At 37.1% G+C, this 23,506-nt stretch overlaps 1 protein-coding gene across 1 annotated transcript in view; it reads right to left on the bottom strand.

Moving 5' to 3' along the window:
- The window catches only part of USH2A (usherin), a 390,731-nt gene that overhangs the window by 347,339 nt on the left and 19,886 nt on the right, over positions 1–23,506 (bottom strand). The window contains exons 3-8 of the mRNA XM_074817915.1: positions 11,250–11,379; positions 10,022–10,085; positions 7,490–7,784; positions 6,027–6,211; positions 2,694–2,915; positions 1,287–1,380 (exon numbers count right to left, since the gene is read on the bottom strand). Coding sequence (XP_074674016.1) covers positions 1,287–1,380; positions 2,694–2,915; positions 6,027–6,211; positions 7,490–7,784; positions 10,022–10,085; positions 11,250–11,379 — 990 coding nt within the window. The remainder of the gene's footprint in view (positions 1–1,286; positions 1,381–2,693; positions 2,916–6,026; positions 6,212–7,489; positions 7,785–10,021; positions 10,086–11,249; positions 11,380–23,506) is intronic.

The raw sequence follows: 23,506 nt of genomic DNA, 5'->3' as shown, positions 1-23,506 counted from the left end.
TGCAACTTGGTAAGTTTCAACTACACACTACACAAAATCCCTCTTTATTGAGAAATGCTGTTAAGAGCAGAGTAAAGAAATAAGAAGAATGCATTTTCTAGATTGTATCTAGATTTTTTTAATATGGCCTTTTAATTATTTCCAAGAAATTTAACCTTAATATAGGTTAATATAGATTATCTGAAAACACGGAGCAGTAAAAAGCCATATTAAGTTTGTTCTTGTATTAGAACAATCATGTTGCTACTACAGATTATTTTAAAGATAACCAAATGTCATATATGACTGTAAAAAGTATGGGAAATTGACATTTACAAGCTGTCCTTAAATAAATAAGTTCAAAGCTCAATATTCAAAATTTTAAAAAGCCACTACCCAAATCACTGGTTTAGATCAAAACAATTAATAAGACCCCCAAGAAAATAACTTCCAAATACATGCACAGGCACATCTCACTGTTTTCTTAACCGTGCTCAACTATGCAAGAGACATTTAAAATCAAGACCAAAATGTTTTAACTCTTCCTATCTCGGACATATTTTGTAAAACAACTGCGTTAAAAGATCTCATTCTTAGCTGAAGTCAGAGACTGCAAGCTACAGATGTCTCAAGTATCTAGAGCTGTTCAAAGTATCAGAAGGTAAATCTATCTTAGTGTTTTACCTTGGATTAGACATGCAGTTTTTAAGCAAATCTCCGAATTTTCTGCATTTACTGTGCTTTGTTTCGCATCATGGAGTTGTCTTGGACCACTTGAACTGTTCCCTTTCAAATGAAACTAAACTGGTTTCATTTGAAACTAAGCTGAACTCCAGGACTGTGCCTACTGCACTCCATCTACTGAATGGGTCTGGAGTCCATAGGACCAGACTAAAACTACTATGGAGTTAAAAAACCAAAATCCCTGAAGCACACCTACTCTGAACATTGAGTCTTCATAACCCTTTTCACTCTACAGATCGTTTGCTAGTTGCTACATCAGGTAGAGCCATAATCTTTATTAGATGCCGACAGTCTAAATTCAGGTTTGAATCTAATGTTTGAAAGTGGCATAATCCTCCAACAAGAAATCAAATCCCTGAATGCAGTACTCCTAATGGTCAAGGGTGGAATGACTTTTGGCAACGGCAGGGTGTTTACTTCCTTATTTAATACAAACCATGCTATGGAAAGCTTCCTTATAAAAGCTAGAACACTAACACACATACACACACTCTTTCCCAGGACTAAAATCCCAATTTTGAGGTTGGTCATAGGTGACATAGATAGACAAAGGAGAGACTAACATTATGTCCTTCTGTATAGCTTTCCTTGAGGCACAGGCACCTATACGGTTCCATAGCTGTGTCACAATAATCAGCATGGCCATGGCAATTACACCTGAAAGAACAATAGTGAAGAAAAAATTAAAACATAGTAACACATCTGTCCAACAATATATAACATGGTCACAAAGACAATTTTGTGTATTACATAGTCTGGTTCTTTATTAAGAACAAATAAACATCACCAAAGAGAATGTTCTTAAGTGCAGTAACCTACAAAAGACTACTTCACTCAACATATTTTTAAGTATCAACAATTGCTTTTCAAGAAAATAAAAACCAGCATGTAGTAGAGCTACTGTTACCTTATACATAATATGTAATGAAAACTATATTTCAGTACATAACATTAATATGTAAAACTTTATTAAATGGCAATTATTCATCAATATTAAGCCTCACACTGTAACTATAGTTTTTCAAGAAGTCTTAACCATATTAAGCACAATTTTCTAGTTTATCCCATTTTGATCTCAGTTAAAATGTCCATTTCTTACTAAAATAAAATCTTTATAGAGTATTAGTTAATAGGCAATAACCATCCCACTCTACCTGAAGGGCTGCTCTTCTGGAGGCATGGCATAGCTTTGCAAACTACAGCTGAAATTATTTTACAGTTACATAGTCAGCAAGACTGTAGCTATTTTAGCAAAAGCATTATCATAACACTTCTAAATCAGTAATCAAAACATATTAGTAGTGCAGAAAATTTTAAGGTAAATATGACCTCTCATGAAGTGCTTTCTCTCAAAATGAGAACTACCAAAATAATTTCAGGAATAATACTTATTAACAAAAATCTGCACCATATGCTTCTTAGAAACTATTTCATTGCCAAATTTGCATATTGTTTACAATGATAATTAGTCCTTTCACAAGACAGCACGCTTATCATATACAATAAAGTTGTCAGTCACAGATAATGTAACACTTTTACTGACAGCTGCCCAGTTTTAAAAGGAAAACTAAAGCTAAAACAAAGAATGAGCTCTGCGTTAAGACTGTTAGAATTGCCATGTCTGGGAATCTATAGTGAAACTTGGAAGAGCTACTGAAGTAAAGCACAAGCCATGGTTTCAATCATAAGCCTCTACTTAGAGGCACTGGTAATTCCAAGGAAAGGACTGCTTTTGACAGATTTGTGTAATAAGTTTAATTATTTTTAAAATAATATGTGAGCAAATGTTTTAAAAAACAGTACACCAATCATTTCAAACTCGATACACTGCTTCAGACCAAATTCCCTGCTCATTCATAAATGTAAAAGCAGAACAACTTCATGAAATTTTAGGCAGGTCATTATATACTTTGCACACCTGTAATAGTCAGAGGCAGCAATGGGTGCGGGAAGAGTTCCATAACACCTACCTTCCACTGACTGTAACTTCATTAACTCCATAGTATCTATGCCTAAAATTTACCCCAGGCTCATTAGTATGATATTGGCCACGGAGATGAATCCTCACTTGTGTAGCTTTTACAAATTCTTGGAGAGATGGAGTATTGTAAAAATCATTGTAACCAGGTCGGTGATTTGGTTCCGGGGTAAGAACACTAAAAGTTAGATTACCACGGGAATACGGTGTAAAGCTGTTTAAATGGAGAGGAAAACAAATGAAAATCAAAGCATTACATATTTTACAGATTCTATCTCCTAATATCCTTTTTCTCAGAGAGGGTCTCAACTGTACATAGGGTTTTTGTGGTTTCTGGGGAAAATTCTTATGCCAGTGGATTCCCAGTCACCAGAATTCAAGCAGGGGAAAAGAAATGTCCTCTATACGTCTATATGGCTCAAACTGCCATGCTCTTCTTCAGACCCTAAGTTTTCAAATAGAAGTAAAGCCTCTAAAGGGCAAGTTCAAAATATGAATAAAGTGTGACTGATACAGTGTTATCTGCACTAAGTTTTCAAAAAGTTTAAAACAATGTCTTTAAGAAACATGAACTATGCTTGAATTACATAAGGAAATCATTCAGATGACTAACATGTCCATATCATTAATTATATACCTGCTAAACACTTATAAAAACCATACAGAAACAATTACATTTTGAATTCCAGAGTCACTGAACTGTATCAACTCGTTCAATGAGTAAGCACAGTTAGAAACACATGCCACCTTACAGTGAGTGAAGTGCAAGAGAATTTAATGGAATACAGCAGGATTGAGAGTAAAACTGTATATTTAAGCCCAAGAAGGGGAAGAACAGTCCTGAGAATTTAAGCAAAGGCTGAGTAAACAAGTATATAAAAACTGCACATTTGCACAATTTGGTATGAATCACATCTCACGTTGGAATATTTGCTGGGCAGAGTTTAGCTAGGAGTAGAACTTGCCTCCGCAAAAAGTAAGAATGCCTGCTTATCTGCACACCTACATGGGCGCATTAAAAATAGGTATTCCCACAGTATCACCTGGCACCTGACATACAACATTCAAAAAATGTTGTATGTCTCGTCACTTCAAAATATCTCTGAGCTTTTGAAAGATGAGATTCGTAGTTAGACTAGGTCTGCTGAGTCATACTCCTCTGCCTTCATGAAGGATCTTTGAATTTACTGTGCCCCTATCCAGGTCAGTACTTCACAAAAATCTCAGTGGAATATATCTGTATGTTTCTCTGGGGGATACCGTCCTTTCTTTCCCTCCACAGAAAGTTAAATAAAGTATTTTTCTTCCATGACATATAGAGCTGTAATGGAAATGTTAAGACAGGCATGAATGGCAGACAAATTACACCATCTTTGTATGGAAACACCAGAAGGAACAGCAGACGGACTGTAAGGCTGATGGCACCTAGATAAGCAGGTCATCAAGATCTGAGGGCATCTAAACACAGCTTCTCAGGAAAACAGGAAAATAAAGGAGATCCCAAAACAAGGGTCAGCCAATATTCAGACTAAGCAAAGATTCAAGGCTCTGATAGGGGGATAATGGACAGTGAACAACTCCTAACTTACAGAGGTGGTACAGGATGTAGAAACAAAAACCTTAATCACTTTCATCTCCTATAGAGAACACAAAGGAGTCTATCCAGTACTAGCATGTGGTCACCAAACCAAGAACCCTCAAGCCATGATAAGGATTTCAAAGCCAAGGTCACTTGCCTTCCATGTCATCCCAAGGAGTCCTGGCTAGGTCACCAGGATACAAGCACACTGGTGTCTTAATCCTGCACAGACAATTTGAACATGTCTTGACACTTACAAGTATGTCGGCATGAGTGAGAGAGAGGAACAAGTTTTGCTTTACAATAAAATCGTCTTCTCCTATAAAGGTCTCAGCAGGGAGCTCTGCTACACTGCTGACACAAATTTGGAGCATTGTTCCAACAGTATCTTCTCTTTGAGTATACAGAATACTCACCATTACAAAGTATATTTTTAACCTCTTAAACAAAGCTTTCTGTACATCAGCTGTACCCAAAATCACTCATTCATATCACTTCCTAGTATCATTTACGTTGTAATCGAAGGGGAGAAACAGTGCTACTTAAAAAACATTTATGGAAACAGTTCATACTTAACCGCTCAGTTCTTTTTAGAAAATACACAAATACATATTTCTGAGCTGAAAAGGGCATTACACCTCATTTGGGTTATTTATCCAAAAATGTTTGGCTTACATAAGAGATTTCCCTTCTGCTCTACTCTCTGCACCAAGTATGAACAATGAAGCTCAAAGTCCTTTGCTGAAAATTGGTGTAACTCAGATGACCTTATGCTCTTCTCCTCAGAATACTGAACTCCTGGAGAACAAAGATGCTGACAGTTGAAAAGTCTTAGGAAGGTAGCAAAAGGAAAACAACAAAAAAAGCAAAATGCCTACAGCACCTGTATTTTCTCACTGATTTCCAGCCAAGTACTAAACAAACCTAATACTGACTGGCATCTGAATTCAGGCAAGAGATAGTGCATTTGAATATACGTAGTGGTATAGAATCAAATACATATATATGTACATACATGCATGTGTGTGTAAAACCGTAATATGTATTAACCTACATATTATGTTATATGCTATATTTATTAAATATATGTTGTATATATTACATATTTTTAAATTTGCACATGCTAACTGTCTAGTAAAAAGGCTTGCAACATGTTTCTAAAAGGGAATGATCCTTCTCGCCTCCCCTCAGTTTTATTTTGGTTCTTGCTTAGAAAGATTAGAAAGCTTAGAAAGCTTCAAGATACAATTTGCAACCCATGTCTTACGTGGTTTGCATGATTAGTAGTAAGGCTGAATGATTGGCTTTGGTACTTAAGTTTGGCCTCTCTTCTAAGCTTCAGAAGAAGCTGCACTCTCAGAGATATACTTTCACATTTACTAGATAGTTTTAAACAATCTGTTATCCCAGTACCTTCCTCCATTCTTCATCTCAATGCTCCATAACTGTACTGACAATAGCCCCCCAAAACACAAGCATGTAAAATTTCAAAAGTCTAGCTCAAAAATAACAGAGGAATCAATTGTGTCACATTCCTCAGTGTTTGAAATCTGATAAAAGTGACAGATGACCTTTGGCAATCTTCAATTGAAAGGTCGGATTTGGGATCTCTTATATACTCAGCAGCCCATAATAAATGAGTATACCAAATTAAAAGATTCTATCTCATTGGGACATAGAAAAGAACTGTGTCAGGGTGTTACCTGTTCAAAGCATCTGTATTATGCAGATAATACCCACTCATACCTAGGAAGCTGGAGACAGTTGACAGAGTCTGGTTTTTCCAGAGATCCATTGTTATCCATCCCAAAAATACTGCAATTTTTAGCAAAATACTGCCAGTCTTCCCAGTTTAGATCATCTCTTTTTTTCCTTTCAATTCGTATTGCTTCAGGGTGTGGGCTAAAGAACTGCAGTATAATATAGAATACCTACATGAAGATAACAAATTTTTAAACTGATATTAATGACTAAGTTGTTAAACAATGAGAAAATAAGCTTTTTTTCAATGTGACAATATAGACTGCTTTACCACTCAGACAGAAAAATAACCAATATTTCAGTCCACATATTCCCAACTAAAAAAGATAACCTGTTTTGTTAAACAAGCTCTTTGATCTCTCAGACATTATTACAGAACTGAACTGTTCTATGAGAACTCCACTTTTTCTTGAAGGCCATTTGAAAATGCACCAGAAAGTCAAGTCCAAGATTTATTACAGTAATATTATTTTGGCAAAAACTAAGGGCATAGCTTTGTGTTGCCAAATATTTGATGAGTTGTTTGATAACAGGTACATTTTTTATTTTTTTTTTAAGGAATCCCCACTATTTGTAGCTTGGAATCTCATCGAATACCCTGTGTCATATTAAAGAGCACTTCCTCCAGCATACTGCTTATGTAGAAGTGTGTGTGTGTCAAATAAGCCAAGTCTCAGAACTTCACAGGTATTTGAACTCGCTTTTAACTAAAGGACTAATTCTTACTTATGTAGCCAAAACCTGTCATTGTATTCTTTCCCTTTCCAGCATTAATGACAAAAAAGGAAAAAAGACAAGCTAGTAAGAATACACAGAAATTCGGTAGAGCTATGATTGTGAATGCAGCCCCACTACTGATATGTCCCTCCTTCTAAGACATCCTGACACTGTTCAACAGCATAGTGAAGTGTCAGGTGCAATCTGTCCTCTTCAGGAACCTTGCCTGCTTATTGTATTCTCCTTCCATATTCTCCTCAGGAGGCTAAACTACCATCTCCAGAACACCCACAGAATAGAAATCCCCTCTGATATGTCAGTGTGCCACAGACATGTTAAATTCCATTTTATACCAGAAGGTATAAAACAAGCACCTCAAGTTTTAACAGAAATTAAAATTAAAGTTGAAATATACAAAAGTGGAGTTAAAAGAGAGCAACCAATTTCTAAATATTGGTGTCTTCACACAGGATATTCATTCTGGTATATCTGTTCTAGATTGCTGCTTGTTACAGCAGACAAGCCACATCAAAAGAGAGTGACAAAACCCATAACGCATTCTGTTGCCTTTTGCATTGTTTCGTGTTGATAAAGGAAATTTTCTTCCTGGTCCTCTAAGCATAACATCTTAAAGCATAAGGTTTGAATTTCCTTAAAATTGTAATGAAACATTTACAGAAATATTTTCCTAGTTTTGATTTAATAAACAGCAAATGTAATCTTCACATTACCTGATACTGTCCATTTTGTAAATCTATTGTGATTGAAACACCATGATCCAGACCTGCAGTATTAGCAAACACAGATGAAATCCAGGTGGTCCCAATGTCATCATCATTGATGTAATACAGAGGATGGGCTTCTGCATCCAACCTCAGCACTCTGTCGTTAGTGGTATCATCTGCACCATTAGGGATGCAGTACCTCTGTATCAATGGGTGTACCCGGGGATGACTTCCAGGACAGCGGCACTCAGACTGGGTATGCAGATGAGGAAATTTTCCAGAGAATACTTCCAAAATGTCTCTGTCACAGCATATAAAAAAGTAATTACATACATGATAAAAAAGTGCCACCTTGTGCCCCTAAGCTCATAGATTAAACAAAATTCAGTTTAGGTAGAAGCCCTAAAGGCCTGGTTTCATCTCACATAAATGGAGCAACCAGCCAATGAATGGTAAGCAGCAGGCACCTTCAGAAGGTGTCTGTGAAGAAGCACTCTGGTGTTGCTTTCATTGCTTCAGACATACATGGAGCCAAGGGAAATTAGCTCCCTAGATACAAGGAGAAAAACTACTACGGCATCATGTCTGACTCCAGTCAGTGATCTGGACACTGTTCTTAAGCACACCATAGGGCTGGCATACTGCCTGTAACCACAGATGAGTTGAATGTTTGCACTCAAATCCTCCAGAAAGACCAGCTTGAGCAATATCACATTGCACCTTAGAAAACCTGGATATAAATATTTTCATTGTTAATAACTTTAATAGAAATGCCCACTTTTTCAGCTGTCCCAGTCTGTGATCACTCAGTGGCTTTCACATGGACTGTAAGAAGCAACTAGTCACCTTAGTTCCCTCTGACATCAGCAACTGAAATAGATACATACATAGGTAGGTCGGTAGGCAAGCAGAGAGATATATGAACGACATGGGCAGGTTACCTAAACCTTTATCTGCTCATCTCTGGTGTAAAAGAAGGATTTTGTGAGCCTAGAAGACACTAATTTTTTTAATTAAAAAACTCTTACTTTTCCCATTTTCCTGCTTTATCAGTAAGAATGCAATTTTTATATACTTATTAAGCAAATAAATACTTGCTAGCTGCCACTACGAATTCCACAGAACCCAAAGTTACAGGTCCTTTTAGATAGGCATAGACTTAAATTAATTGATATGCAGGCAAGACTTTCCTTCACAGTTTATCCCAGATAAACATTTTGGACCAAGTTATTTGTGGATATAAAACTACATCTACAAAGACATCATTAGGTCACAACACTTTATAAAATACCTTATCTTTCAATTTTCAAACTGGATTCATTTCACTGACTTAAACTGTAGTTCAAAGAATTTGACAAGCATTGCTGTGAAAGAATACAAGCAACATGATTTTCATATAACTTGGAATTCTGATTCATATTAATACTTTAAATTCACAGGAGCTCAGTTCATCATAATGTCCTGCAGACAGCTCAGCTCCTACGAAACTGCTCTACATCTTATTGAAAGACTATCATTAAGTAGCCTTAAGGTCTGCAGTCACGAGTGTCATTGCATGTAGCCTACCCAGAAGCACTAAGCAGACAAATAGGACCTGACTACTTCTGGCCAGCTTGAATTGCCTAGATTAATCCAGCATGAGCTGGATAACAAAGGTAACATTTCTTTGTAATGTGCTAGGAAGGGAGGCTGGAGGGCAACAGAAATTGCAGTGGCAACCGTGATTTGGCCTCAGGAATGGAGGAAGTCAAAGCAGTTGCCCAGGGCTATGTGGGCTGAGCCAGTGAAGTCACTGGTGGTTTATGATGACAGTCTAATCTAGAAAGCAATGAACAGTTAAGACAATAGCACCTTGGGGCAGGGGTGTGGGGGGAATACCTGACATGGATGTCCGATACCATGGATAAACTGAAACTAGAGGAAAGGAACTGCTAAGCATGGGACCCAAGCTCGCAGCCACAAAGCCAGCATGTTGACTAATGTTCTCTTCATTTGGATCACTGGCATTTGAGGGGTCTAACCTGGACTGGTCCACGATGCTTCCTTCCCTGCTCTACAGTTTCCATGAAGCTTTGGGAAAGCTTGGCAAATCTAATCCAGCAGGACTAAGTTTATCAGCACACACTATTATGTCAGAATTATGATGAGTTGATAACACCTAGACAGTTTAGGAGCACTGAAATCTAGCAACTGGATCTACTCTCTGCAAGAACCCTAAGTCAGGTTGTAACAGGGACAACAATAACGAGGAAAGGACACATTGATTACTGAGTGCTGTTTCACTACATATATACTACATATACTAGCTATATTTCAGCAACAGTTCAAAAGAAAAACACATTAAGTTGCTGAATTTATTTTAACTCAAATTTTTAGATTAAAAGTCATCTTTGAAATTAGGTTCAGTAAACTACATCATCATAAGCAATCACCTAAAGGAGACATCTGAAAAGCACTATATTTTGAGAAATAAAAATATTGTTATCTATTCTTTCTTCTCATCACTCTTACTTTTTTACAAAAATTAAGATTCTTTACCTGTTTGTAAGTGCCACTGGGTAAAATCGAAAATCTTGCATTCTTCCAACAAATTGCTCTAAACCTAAGAAAATATACTATAAATAAGTAATCTATTGAGTAGAAGGCAGCTGTGCACTGCATGAGAGCACCTTTAATTCAGCACTCAGAGATCTCTCTTGCACAATTACCCCTCCTGAATGAAACCATCTTGGACCTGGACAAAACTATAGAGGGCAGTGACTTAATTTTTTTGATAAAAAAGAATGATTTATAATAACTTTATAAGAACATTTTGTACCTATCTCTTTTCTGATTAGAGAGGTGGCACAAGGATCGGCTCATTAGACAGAAGTAATGAGCCAGTCCATGTGCCACCTCTAATTAGGGAAGAGATACAGTAGGTACAACTGTACCTATCAATTTATACAATAAAGATAAAAAGCATTTTAAAATATTCCTATCTTTTATATGTCTATTAGTTACCAAATTTCTACAGTTGTTAAATAAAACACATTTCCAAATACAAGCTTTAAGAAATGGGGCACAGAATTACTTTCTTGCCCAAGAGCACAATAAAGTTGTTTAAGTGACATATAGTTATATCTAGGAGTTAACTTCAAATTGTGCATGTTCCTAAAGATCAGTACTCAGTGTTCTTACATCTGCAGAGTCAAGAATTTGTGAAAAGCAACAAAACATCCCCCAGCTCTTCTGCAGTGATCATGTCATGCTGTAGTACATATAAAATCTAGATGTAGATGAAGAGTAATGCTATCAGGCATTACTAGAGGCTGAGGGATTCTCATTCTGCTAGTGGTTTACGTGACTACTGATAGAACTGAAGCACATGAACAGCCAGAAATCTTCAGCTCTATTCCTGACTCTGGAGAGGATTGTGGTCTAGTGGCCATGCACAACCCCATTCTCAAATAGTTTCATATACTTACTCCGAAAAACTATGATTGTAAATTAATGGAATGTGTCACTTTACATACCTACGTTTTGGAGAACGCAGGAAAATTTACCTATATGCAGTAACACATAGAATAAAGTATGATCCCACATCTATCTTTCAACCAATCTTTTGAGAAAGCTAATTGCACAACATGAATTTTCTCCTGCAGGAAGGTATTACTTCTCAGCATCTAGATAACTTAAAATGACTCACACATATTTTTTAAATCACATTGTGTGCATCTTATTTTGAATATTCCAGATCATTCCACTAAAATACTACAAGATTTACCTGTGAAGCTTTGTCCAATTTGCAGTGTACCATCAGTATCTGCAACCGTTCCCACAAGAATCCTTGAATCAAAAGGTGTGTTGTCATCTTCCCAGCCATTCAAGAAGAAACTAATTCTGCTGTGATGCACCTATAGAATCAATGTAGATGGGCAAACACATCGTTATGCAATCGCTTTGATTCCTCTACATGTTGCATCTATCACTGATTAACCGCTAACATTACTTCAACCTACTTGCTGCGTGTCTTTATTTTTGGTGCCTACTGAAAGTAGTTACCTCTTTTCTGTCCATCCATCAGCAATCCAGTTAATAAGATCAGATGTGCAGAGTATAAAATTTCTACAGTTGTTAAATCAAAGAAGAAACTACGGTGCAGTGATCTGGCGGGGAGGGGGAGGAGAGGAAAAGAAGGGTGGGTCTGTTTCACAAGGTACAAGACTGGTTACAGCTACATCACCACTTCAGGCCATGGGCTCATGTTATAGCTGTCAGAGCTCTTCTCATACACATCAGTTCAAATATGCCTCAAGGGGCTATATACCATACTCAGGCTAACCAAACACAGCATGTTTCAGCCAGGCCTCTAACACCCCTCCAAACTGCCTCCCTAACCCCAGCATGTTTCTTTCTACAAGGGCTGAGGGGAGCAGTACAGGAACTGGCTACATCTGCTTTACACCCAGTGGGTAATTCCCTTACATTAAGGGAACCCTTGGCAAGGAATACGCACTCAGCCACCACCCCAGGGTATTGTTTTCTCCAAGCGTTCTCTTCCCTGCCAATTCGTTTTAAATTTGAGCTAACGTTCATGGAAATACTTTATGGCATTCTCCCAGCTCCACAAAGTCACAAGATGCTGAGCTTTTACAAAGTATTCTTTTGGACTAAAAATCCTCATGTTTAAAATACATAAAATTAGAAAGAGTTTAATAATATGGGAGTGCCTTTCAGCCGTACTTTTTATGAAATTCAATACTCTAATTTACAAAATATAGGCAGATGCAAAATGGAAACTGGAGACATCATGGCTGTAGTCAGCTTCCCATTAATGAAGTTAATTATAGAAACTAAGTTCAACTTACTGAAAAACTTCTGAACTCCGAGTTGTTTACAGAATAAACTTAATCTCATTTATTTCAGAAAGTGATTTATCTGCGAAACTGAAGCGACTTGGATTTTTAGCAATATTTAGCTTGCATAAGGCTTATTTCACATGAGAGCTTGGTAGCCTTCAGATTTTGAAACATCGTTTTGTTGTTGCCAATTTACAGAGCGTTATTTTCATTTTGCAGATATGGATGCCTGGTGAATCCTGTCTACAGAGGCCAAATAAAACTAGAGTGCTTTAGCCTGTCTTGATACCCACGCTAATGAAAACAAAATAAACCTGGAATAATTGCTTCCATAAGAACAATATATATGTGAGGACAAACAGAAGGTTTACAAGCCAGAATAATTTGTTGCAAAGAGGAAAGCCAGGACCTGAAAAAAATAACAGTTTGAAAACCACAATATAAGCACTCACAATACTATTCCACCAATAAAGTCTTTCAAATTTCAGACCAAGATAAACGGACACAATTATCTATAAATCTGAGCTCAGATGATCAGCATCAGTGCCTCAGGCAACATGACTCTATCAGTACTTTAAGAAAGAAACTATGAAATGAGATGGAGGTTTTTGTTTGGATTTTTTTTTTTTATTTAGGCTTCACACAGAATTGTACAGATGATTTTTTCTCCTTAAACTGCACTTTCAAACATACACGTTCATGCTGAGCTTTATTGCCATTTCCAGATTCAGTTAATATTTCCCAAATTTAGACAGGAATATTTATTGCCCTTCCACTGATGGAAATTTGAAGGCTATTATCATAATTGCTAAGCCTTGAGATTTGTTCAAAAAGTTATTGCATATGAGTTTCACCACTCAAAATACATCTCTCCATTTTAAATTATCTTTTGTGTTGGTACATCAATGACCTAAACACAACAGTTTTTTATTTAATTTTAATTCAAAGCCTTCTAAACATCTGATGCCCTATTTGCAAGAGCCTAAGTATATGTGTATATGGTGGTTACATTGCATTTTTTTTTCTGCATCACATTTTTTACAGCCTGTTACTGTCATTTGGTGTTTGACTGTTATCATCATAAAAGATACAGGCTTTTCTACTTTGTTATTTGTAGCATTATCTCATGTTTTACAACATCTTTGCACAACATGCCCGCACATGAAATATAACTAGTGAAAAGTTCTCAGTGGTATTAATGCATAAAAAAGAATGTGGTTCCATCTCCACTGTCTTTACCCAGCCAAAAGCTGATGAACAGCCAATTTTCCTTTATCACATTAGCACAGCCATGAGGGAAACACATTTGTTCTAGTCAGCTACACTAAAGATACTATTACCAATCTAACATATACATGTTTTATATCAGCAGTATTCTCAGAGTATGAGGGAGCCAACAATATATTAACACTAGCATGACAGTTTATTTAAGAAAAGAAAATTGTCTCTGTAGAGGGACAGAAGTTAGAAATGTATGGCTAAAGCTCAGTGTCACTGGTCTAATAAAGGTAATAATTCTTAAGCTTTCTTTATAGCAGGTAACACTCCTGTGGCAGCTCTGTCATATCATTCAAATAAAAATGTTGTCTTTTACAAGTTTAACAGTACCTTTATTTTTAGTCAGATATGAAGCATGTTTCTTTTTTCCTGTTTTCACTGTAAAACATTTGTAAGTGGAATTCAGAAATGGGCACACTCCCCCCCATCAGCTCCTTGCAAACTTACCATCTCAGCCGCAGCTTCTATAGGACCCGATTCTGCCTCCCCCAGTGGTAAGCAGAGTGCATGCCTTCATGCACCCCCGACTAAAACCAGTGGGACTATTTATGACTTCAGAGTGACAGAATTGGGCCCTAAGTGACCAGGTGTTTTTACTTGTTGAAAATAGGTGGCTAACGACAATTTTAAATCTCCCTCCCCCCTCCCCCACCACCAATCTCTTTGTATTAAATAGGATTTAGAATAGTTGGGTTTAATATAGCACATCCCCAAGGTAGCCCTAAGCACTTTACAATGCTGAATTGGATATCAGTAGTGCAGTGACTGTGTAAGGCAAAGGCAGCAGTCATTATGCATTTGGCAGTAGCTCAATGTAATGATCCCCCTGCTGGTTATTAAAGGGGGTATGAATATCTGACATGGGAGGGAAATGTAGGAGGGAAACCATGTGTGGTATAAAAAAATCCCAGCGGCTCTCCACTGTGGGAGGAGAGGAATGTCTCAAAGTTTGGTGTCAGTTTAGACTAAGCTAAATAAGAAGGACGGCTGGCACCGAATCAGCTGTTTGATGTGGTTATTTAAGGTCTCCTGACCGTTAGCATTAAATTGCATACAATACCACAGAAATAAAAGATGAGTTTCACTCCTGACTAGGACAACAGGATTATTCCCCTGTTGTCTTTATTAATAATGCTCAATAGGAATTTGCCCCAGGAGAGTAAGAGGAGATGGGTAGGAAAGGCTGGTCTCATGGCTGTGCGGGGCACAGGACCAGAAGCCTGAGACATCAGTGCTCTAATCCCAGCTCTGAAACCATCTCTCCCTCATGTGCTTCCCCATCTGTCAGATACTTAGCAAATCACCTCACAGGGAGGTGGCAAGGATTAGTTACTAAGATAAATTCACTCTGCAACTACATTAGCCTCTGCCAATGCAGAGCCTAATACCAGTTCCAAGCAATGGAAAATCCATTTGATGGTGAACTGAGATGGTGAAAGATATCCATAATAGCATTCTTGTTATGATACAGAAGAGTTTCAAAGATGAGAGGGCCGGGCCAATGAGCTGATAGGCACGTTCCTTCGGTGCATCCCAAATGAAGCCCTTATGGTCCTCTGTCACACAAGCAAATTGCCCATCAGAGCCAGCAGTACCAAATCCAATCACTTCCTACCAAGGAAAAATTCCCTGCCCTATGGGTCACTGTAGCACAGAATGAAGGAGGACACACACAAGCACAACCTACTGCTTATAAAATGAGACAGGGACAGAAAAGGCAGGCATTACAACTGTTTATTTTCTCACCTTCTCAGACCCTACCCATGAAAACATAACAATGAAATTTAACATTAATTTTGCCACTTGGCTTGGACCAGGCAGAGCTGTCACATAAACAAAAGCCAGTATTTTCATGTATTAACTGCTAACAGAAATTTCCATTATATTGCAGTAATCTGTGTGGCAAAAAGAAGCACCACAACCAAATACTGCACTTCAGAGCAGTACTGGCAAAGACTGAGGGACTAACTATGGCAAAAAGCAGAAGCAGAGGAGCACACAGGAGCATGGTAAGCACGTATGACACTGCTCCTGAATACTCTTTGAACCTCAAAACACTGGCAGTTCAGAGACTTCATCAGCCAACCATGGTTTCTATATATTTAGTAGCTTTCCACAGATTTCTTTTGTATGATTTTGTATAGCTGCTCCTTGAATGCGAAAACTTGTACTTCCCCCAAAGGTACTCACTGCATAGACTGATTCAAGAATACCATGGTTTTTTCTTTCTCTCTTTTTTTTTTTTAAACCTTGAAATGTTATCTATAGGTATAATGTGTAATGGTATAATAAATGAATAAATACACAGTATAACAGGTATAAACAGTAAAAGAGGTATAAAAAGATATTTAGTATTTCAATAAAAATTATAAATATCCTTTTCAAAAAAAGCCTAATATTCCTCTTCATTAACACAGAGGCAGAAGACATTTGGAGTATCAAGTAAAAGACACGTTATATTGAATCCCTTTTTTTGAGCTACAATGGAACTTTCCAAGACAAAGCCAATTTGGGGGAATTCTGAGACCCCAATCTACAAAGTTTTGGCTTTCAGGTAATAACACACACATATCACATTGCAACATACATGTGTTACATCTGGCACATTTAAGCAAAACACACTTTTTCTTCACACACATTCATCATCCTGTCATCAGAATTTCCTGTTACATATATATAAAGGCAATGGAGACAGTTTTAGTCTCGTCCATGTAGAACTGAATTGCAACATTACAGCCAAAATAAATGAAGTGAATTCTTCTTCAGTGGACGCTATGATCTTTTTGCATCAGTAAGATTTTTCCATTAAAAAATAAGTCCTAAAATTAATACTACCCATATACTTTGTGCAAAATTATTTCTAATAAATTAGACAGAAAGGAGTGACATGGAAAAGAATCCTTTACGTTCCATTAAAAAATAATGAAGAATACCTTAATATATCCTAGCAGAGCTCAAGATCACTAACCAGAGATCAAAAATCCACTGCACTAAATGCCATACAACCAACAGATGTGGTAGTCTCTTCCCCAAATGTTTTAGATTTTATAATTATTATATGTTTCAAAGGCATACCTGTTTTTTAGTAAGGTCAATCTTTCCCTTTAGGTTATCTTTCCTATCCCAGTATTTAATGGCACAGGAAAGATTTGTTAAAATATTACAGATAAATTGAGGGGAGTTATTTCAAGACAACATTAATCTCTTCTACTGGTCAAATATACATTCTTTTTACTCTTATTCATCATAGCTTCTACTAACCATAAAATACAATTTAATCTTAAAAGTTTCTTCTCATCATCTATTGTTCTAATAACTAGATCACAGTGTCTGGCAAGACAGCTGAAGAAACCAGATGGATTTCTTCCCAGATTTGCAGGCCATAAATGAGGAGTTCCACAATAGAAAGAACTCTGGCACCAAAAAAGAAAGAAAAAATCTTTTTCAGTTATTCAAGCCAAATGATACCAACCCTGGCCTATTTAGTTATCCAGCCAACCTAGTGATGGCAAACACTTCAACTGTAACTTCAGCTCTTAAGGCTATTTATACCATTAAAGAAAGTCTCAGATGGCAGGGGCAGGAATGACCGACACATATAAAACAAGGACAAGGACCAAAAATTCATTTTCAAATAAATACATTCTAGTACATGTAATGGACACCACTGTGTTCAAATAAACAAAAAAGCAGTTCAGGGATCTATGATAGGTACCAGACAGTGAACAAGATTCTTCCAAATATCAGGTATCTGTAAACTAAAACTTAAAAAAAAAGCAAGCTAATTTTTAAGTTAAAAATGCAAATGCTAAAACTAAAACAAAAGCCTGTTTCTCAAATATGAGAAAACAAGCAAATTCTCCTCCAAATAAATTAAAAAAAATAAACTATGAAAATGCAAACAAGTCTGTATTAGTTTATCCTTTGAATTTTCTCTATTTGCACAGCAAGATGTTTCTCAGAAACAGAAATAATTTTATTATCGTAAAGAAGGCAATGCACAATATGAAGAATTTTAAACTGCTTTAAGAAGACCAATTAGGTAGATATACAATTTACCTATAAGGCGTTAAAAAAAAAAAAAAAAAAGTTCCATTTATTTTCCAGATCAGCTGACTGGTAGAAATGACCCCTCCCCTCAGTTACTATAAAAGCTAAAGCAACTCCAAAATCAATAAGTTACACAGGCTTTACAGAGATGTAAATGAAAGCAGAAGTTAACATAAATGATTTGCTTAATCATTCAGAAATAATGAGGAATCAGAGATTATAAGAAATCAGGAGAAGTTGCAACTCATCCAGCTCAAAAATTACTACACAACATACCATTAAAATTGCTTACCGTCACTTAATTTGGTATGGTTCTTACAAAAGTTGCTACCTAAACATAGCTTGCTATCTGTTAAAATAACCAAGATTCAGAAAACCTTTTTTACTTCTAAACATATTGCAGATTTGTTGCATCAGGAACTTTTTCAAGAGTTCATTCTATAGAAACAGACAGTGTATTAACACATTTTCTCCCAAGGTGAGAAAACAGATTAAGGTTATGACCAAAATGACAGGCCTGTGGCTTCCTTGAATACTTTAATAGAGTCAACAAATCAACAGTGGTCACTGATGACAACAGATGAGGGAAGACAATAGATGGAAGGAGGGGAATTAGTGATGCTGCTATAATGGCCTAATCAGAAACTTGAGTATAAAAATATTTTTCACCTTCAACCTGTCTAAATATGTTCTTTTTGCCTGCTCATATAAAGATATACGGCATATCCTACTACTCAGGGACATGTGGGTTCACATCTCTACTCTGCGAAAGCAGGTGTGAAACAGAAGCATAACAGTTAATGAAAGATACAGTAAAGGGGGTTTGCATATCAAAGAGATGAGATGTACACAGGTATGTATTTCAGTATTTTCTTGCATAATTGCAAATCTTGCTGAAGCTGCAGTTACAAGGGCTTCCACACAGCTTTAATATTTCGTAAGTGAATTTCTGTAAAGAGGAAAGGTCAGTGATACAGACTTAAGCAACACAAAGCAGATGAATGGAATTTTGTGGAAAAAAATAGGATGAAACCATTAGCATGAATCCAAGTTTACTTTCATCTGTGATTTAAGCAGTGCTAGGGACCAAAATGCACAATGTTGCGTTTTACATATTTTTTAAAAGCTGGATGTCTATGTGCCCCTAAATTGATGCATCAGAAACTGCATAGAACTTTCTGCCACAATTCAACACCTTCCTTCACTGATTAAATTGCAGAATTTACAGATCTTGAACATCCATCTCAAAGGCTCCTTTCCTACCCCCCAGTTCTGCCTTATTCTTATTTTGCATTATTCTATTATTTTTAATTTCTCCTTTTTAATCTACTACATTTATGTTTAGCTTTTTTTTAAAAAAAAAAAAAGTAGTGAATACAGGTGGGAGCAGATTCCATGTCCCCAAGCACTATTTTTTTCAAATACTACTACAAACAGGGAACAAAATAAACTGTTTATCCCAAAATTCCTGTACTCGTCCTAAGCCTTCAGGTAGTCTTTCTGTCAGCCACCTTATGACTGCTTTAGAAAATAAAGAGGTGCGGTAGCTTCCACAGTTTAACTTCTGCAGATGCATCAGGACTCCACGCCACACTCAGCCACCTCCTACTCTGCACAGCACTCACCAGCACTGGTGCACAACCTGCTCGTACAGTCTTATATTGCTTATCTCTCCTTACAACATACCACATGCAGCCTAAGTCAAACTTAAAACCTTAGCTGAACGGTTAATTCAGGAATAAGCACTATTGTACATTTTTGTAGTATAAGTACATTTTGGCAGTGATGACATTACTGCTAGGGATGCTTGGGCAGATGTCTTACATACATCAAAAATCCCCTCTGAGCTTTTTTTTTATTCCCCCCACCCCTCTCAGAGACAAAGCTTACAATCCTAAGATAAAAAGAGTTCACTTCTAGTCTTTTGTTCTTTGCATTTTAATTTTTTTATTTGGAATGAAAATTGAGACAACACAGAGGGAACTTGGCAGATCTAAAGCTTGGCAAGAGATTATGAATTTATGTAGCAAACATATGAGAACAAGAATATGTCAGTAGAAATTTGTCTAGAATCTTGTTCTCAAACAGACCAAAAAAGATGCTAATAACCATGTTAATAGGAACAGGAGGATGGGAGGAGGGACGAGTGTGAAAATTGAAAAATAATATCCAGGAGGACAAGCCAGATCAGATAATTTATCTGCATAACACTTGAGAGACAAATGGCACCTTCTATACCAACAAAAGAACTGCCTGAGTTTACCAGTGAGCTCGCTGCTGCTTCAGCCAGAACCCTGTCTCGATTTCAAATGTATTTCTCTTTCTTACCAAGTACAGGAGAAAAGGAGTACTGTCCTATATAGCCATTGCAGTTACTTAAAATCTTCCATGTTGTTTTTAGGTTGTTTACCCATTATCTTACAGCAAATTCAAAAGATATTACTTAATAAAATTTATTTTACCTGATATTATTAAATGACTTTATTCACATTTCTAAATTCCTGTGTTTCCATATTCAAATCCTATACTACCCTCACATGGCAAAAAATGAAGTTTTTAAGCTATAAGAACTCTGCACCTCTGAGCCAACCCAAACCTACTACCCACCCCTCTGTATTTCAAGCATTTAAAGCAACTTGGCTGCAAGCTTGTAGGAAAAGAGCACATGAAGACAGAGGCAAGCTGCAACCCTGGCATCTATGGAGGTTTCAATGTGATGCTTTTCACACATCTTTGGTTTTCAAATCAAAGAGCATTTTACAGGAAGAAAACAAAGGCCTTGGGGTCATTCATTGCAACCACTAACTAAACAGCATGGTCAGGGACTTTATTATGATGATTTTAAAAAAAGAAAATGCTTAAATTAGCATTCATAGTTAGTGGAGGTTCTTTTACTACCAACCATTCTGTCATTTTTAGAAGGAAGCCCTGACAACGTAGTTCTAGGCTGAGATTCATTAACCAGAGCCAAAAAACCAAAGTCAACTCTACCCTCTCACTGTCAGTCTAGCTGAAACATGCAACTACAAATGTTTTCATTTAAGTATTTTATTTTTAGTTCATTCATATCAAAATTCAAGGATGCTGCATTCCTATTCTTCAGTGAGAGAAGGAAGTAAAAACTTCAAAATCTCCCTTTTAACACCTCCTTAAGCTCTACAGGAAAATCACCTTCAGCCTTTAAAAACAGGAAGTGAAGTTGTAAGTGGAACAGTATATGCACAAGGTATTTGGCATTAAATCACTGAATTTTTCTTCCAAATCAGGATGCTGCTTTAAACTGACTAGGAGCCTGCACGGGGAAATGGTTGGAAATAATTCAAAAGTTTAGCTCTTCAGTATGCTCCAAATGAACTTTAGAGAATGGTAAATTCACCATAAGCAGGACCAACTAACCAAATGAATCAGTGGATTAAACTCTGTTTTAACCCAGACTATTTTAGGACCACTACAAGAAAAGACCTGGAAATATGTCTTTCTTTACAAGATTTACAGGGGATGCACACTGTGCACAACCTTGTTACAGAATCCAGAGGATTTTAACTTTCACTAATATAACAGGGTAAGAACACCTGTATTGAATGTATTTTTCTGCAGGCCAGCAAACTGGTAGAATACCAGGAAAACATTCCAAAAGGAATAATACCTTTTCATCTTTGGTTTTATTCTCTACTTTTTTCTTTCTTTTACTCCTGTTAGATTTTGACAGACACTTTTCCAGGAGTTCCTGATAATAAAATCCTCGATTAGATGGCTTTTGAAATTAAAACTGCCTAAATGGGAAAAAACACCATTTCTTAAATACTGAAATTGACTCATCACAACATTCTGTCCAGAGATAACAAGTGGACTGACTAGTACTTCAGCTGTGAATTTATTTAAATGTAGACATACACATGCAGTGTTAGGAAGGCAAAAACAGGGTATGAAATAAACATAAGGCATCAGCTCTAAGCTCACTGTCAAGAGTATACCAAGGCTTCTAACCACAGAGTTCAGCTGAAGGTAACTATCTGTCAAATGTAATCTGTGCAAGTGAATATGCTTAAGCTGGTGCTATGAATCAACCAAAATTGCTTTGGTCTTATTGACATTCAATTGCAAGAAGTTGCAGCTCAGCCAGTCCAATAGACATCTGACAACACCAAGAGTGCTTCAGTGACAGAAAGCTTTAAATATAGATGCAACTATCATCACAATACACATGGAGCTAAACTTTATGATCCCTCATACCATTTTCAGAAACTGGTCATCAGCTGGATGCCGTAAGACCACATGGTCATCCTCTCTGCCTGTTGCCAATTTCTGCAGTTAACAGATCACTGTGACTTAAAAAAAAGAAAAAGAGAGAATACAGATTGACTGACAGAAAAAGACCACTCACTCTTTCATCACTGTCCCATTAAATCTCTCTCTGAAATCTCCTTTTGCCATTATCATCTTTGTTCGCCTTTTAAAGGTGAAATGCCAGATCAAAATTTGTTCAAACTGTTTGCTTTAGTTAAGGACCAGATTTTCAGCTACTATAAACTGCCTTCAGCTTCAGCAATGCCATTTTAGACTCAAATATGAGTCTAAAATATGTTAAATTTACTTTCTTCCTCACAGCTGTTTTTTACACCTCGAAACAAGATGTCAAATAGTGTGCGTATGTGGCATGATGAACAATAAGGCATCTTGCATACTGGGTCCCAGAAGAAGATCTGATTCATGTCCTAACTTTGCACTGAAGAGAGGAACACCACCTGCAACCATCTAGGTGCTTGTTTGTTGACCCTTCTCTCTCTCAGAGAACTGCCATTTCAGTGGTAGATGCTCTAGCACAGCAGTGTCTTTTTCTAAAAATTTTCATATAGGCCCACTGTCTACGTGAGTTGTTGTGTATCCACTTACTTGCCCACCCCCCAGCTCCTGCTGCCTCATTCCTTCACTCACCATACAGTGAATTGAAATCATCCCAGAGCCACAGACAAATAAAGGAAGTTGGGGAAGAGGAACTATGTCGACTACATACATCTTGCAACCATGCTATGGGGATACACAGTGTAAGCATTTTGGGGGGCAGGGGGAAGAGATATTCACACCCATGTTATGAGCACTCTAAGCAGTTATGCCCATGCTCTGAGAAAACCAGTGTACAACAAAGAGAGAATTGAGGAAGAAACCTCATCAGGGGACCACAGTGACAGAACTGTCTTGAAACGAAGGGCTGGAGAGGATAAAGGGACAGTAGAAGAAATGGTAAAGAACAGCGAAGGGGAAGGAAAAAGCATAAGGTCGGGAGGGGCAAGTTGTCTCTTTGCCTTTCCTTCTTTTGCCTCAGGCCCATATCGGCCTTTCCTTTTCTTGACTTAACTGGGATGAATTTTAATTGCAGCCTCTCTACGTGTTTTATACACTATGTACTCTCTACTTGTGTGGAGTGGATTTCCCATTCATCACAGGATTGCAGGCAAAAAATCCCGGGAGCATTTTCTTTCCTTCAAAGGTAGCTTTGCTAAAATCAATAACTTTAGGACTGCTTCCTCCATCTAGCACATACCCTCACCCCATGACCATTTCAAATGTCATGATTTTATCATCATTTGATTATATTTCTTATCTCCATATACAGATTTATTTATATTTGCGATCTTTCCATTGTAACAGTGACAATAGTCTATAATGTTTCAATAACAGCATAAAGGCAACAACCTTACAGCAACAGTGGAAACATGCTCTCTCAGACTTAGTTTTAACAAAGTCAATATTCTAACTGATCTCTAACAAACTCTCTTCCTACTGTCTCTTCCTCAATCCCCCAGCATTCTTCAAATCAAAGTTCTGGTTTTCCTAGGGACCCATTTTATGTCTT

The sequence above is a fragment of the Strix aluco genome, chromosome 3 (assembly GCF_031877795.1).
Source record: "Strix aluco isolate bStrAlu1 chromosome 3, bStrAlu1.hap1, whole genome shotgun sequence".
Taxonomy (NCBI): domain Eukaryota; kingdom Metazoa; phylum Chordata; class Aves; order Strigiformes; family Strigidae; genus Strix; species Strix aluco.
This window is presented reverse-complemented; position numbering and strand designations above follow the sequence as displayed.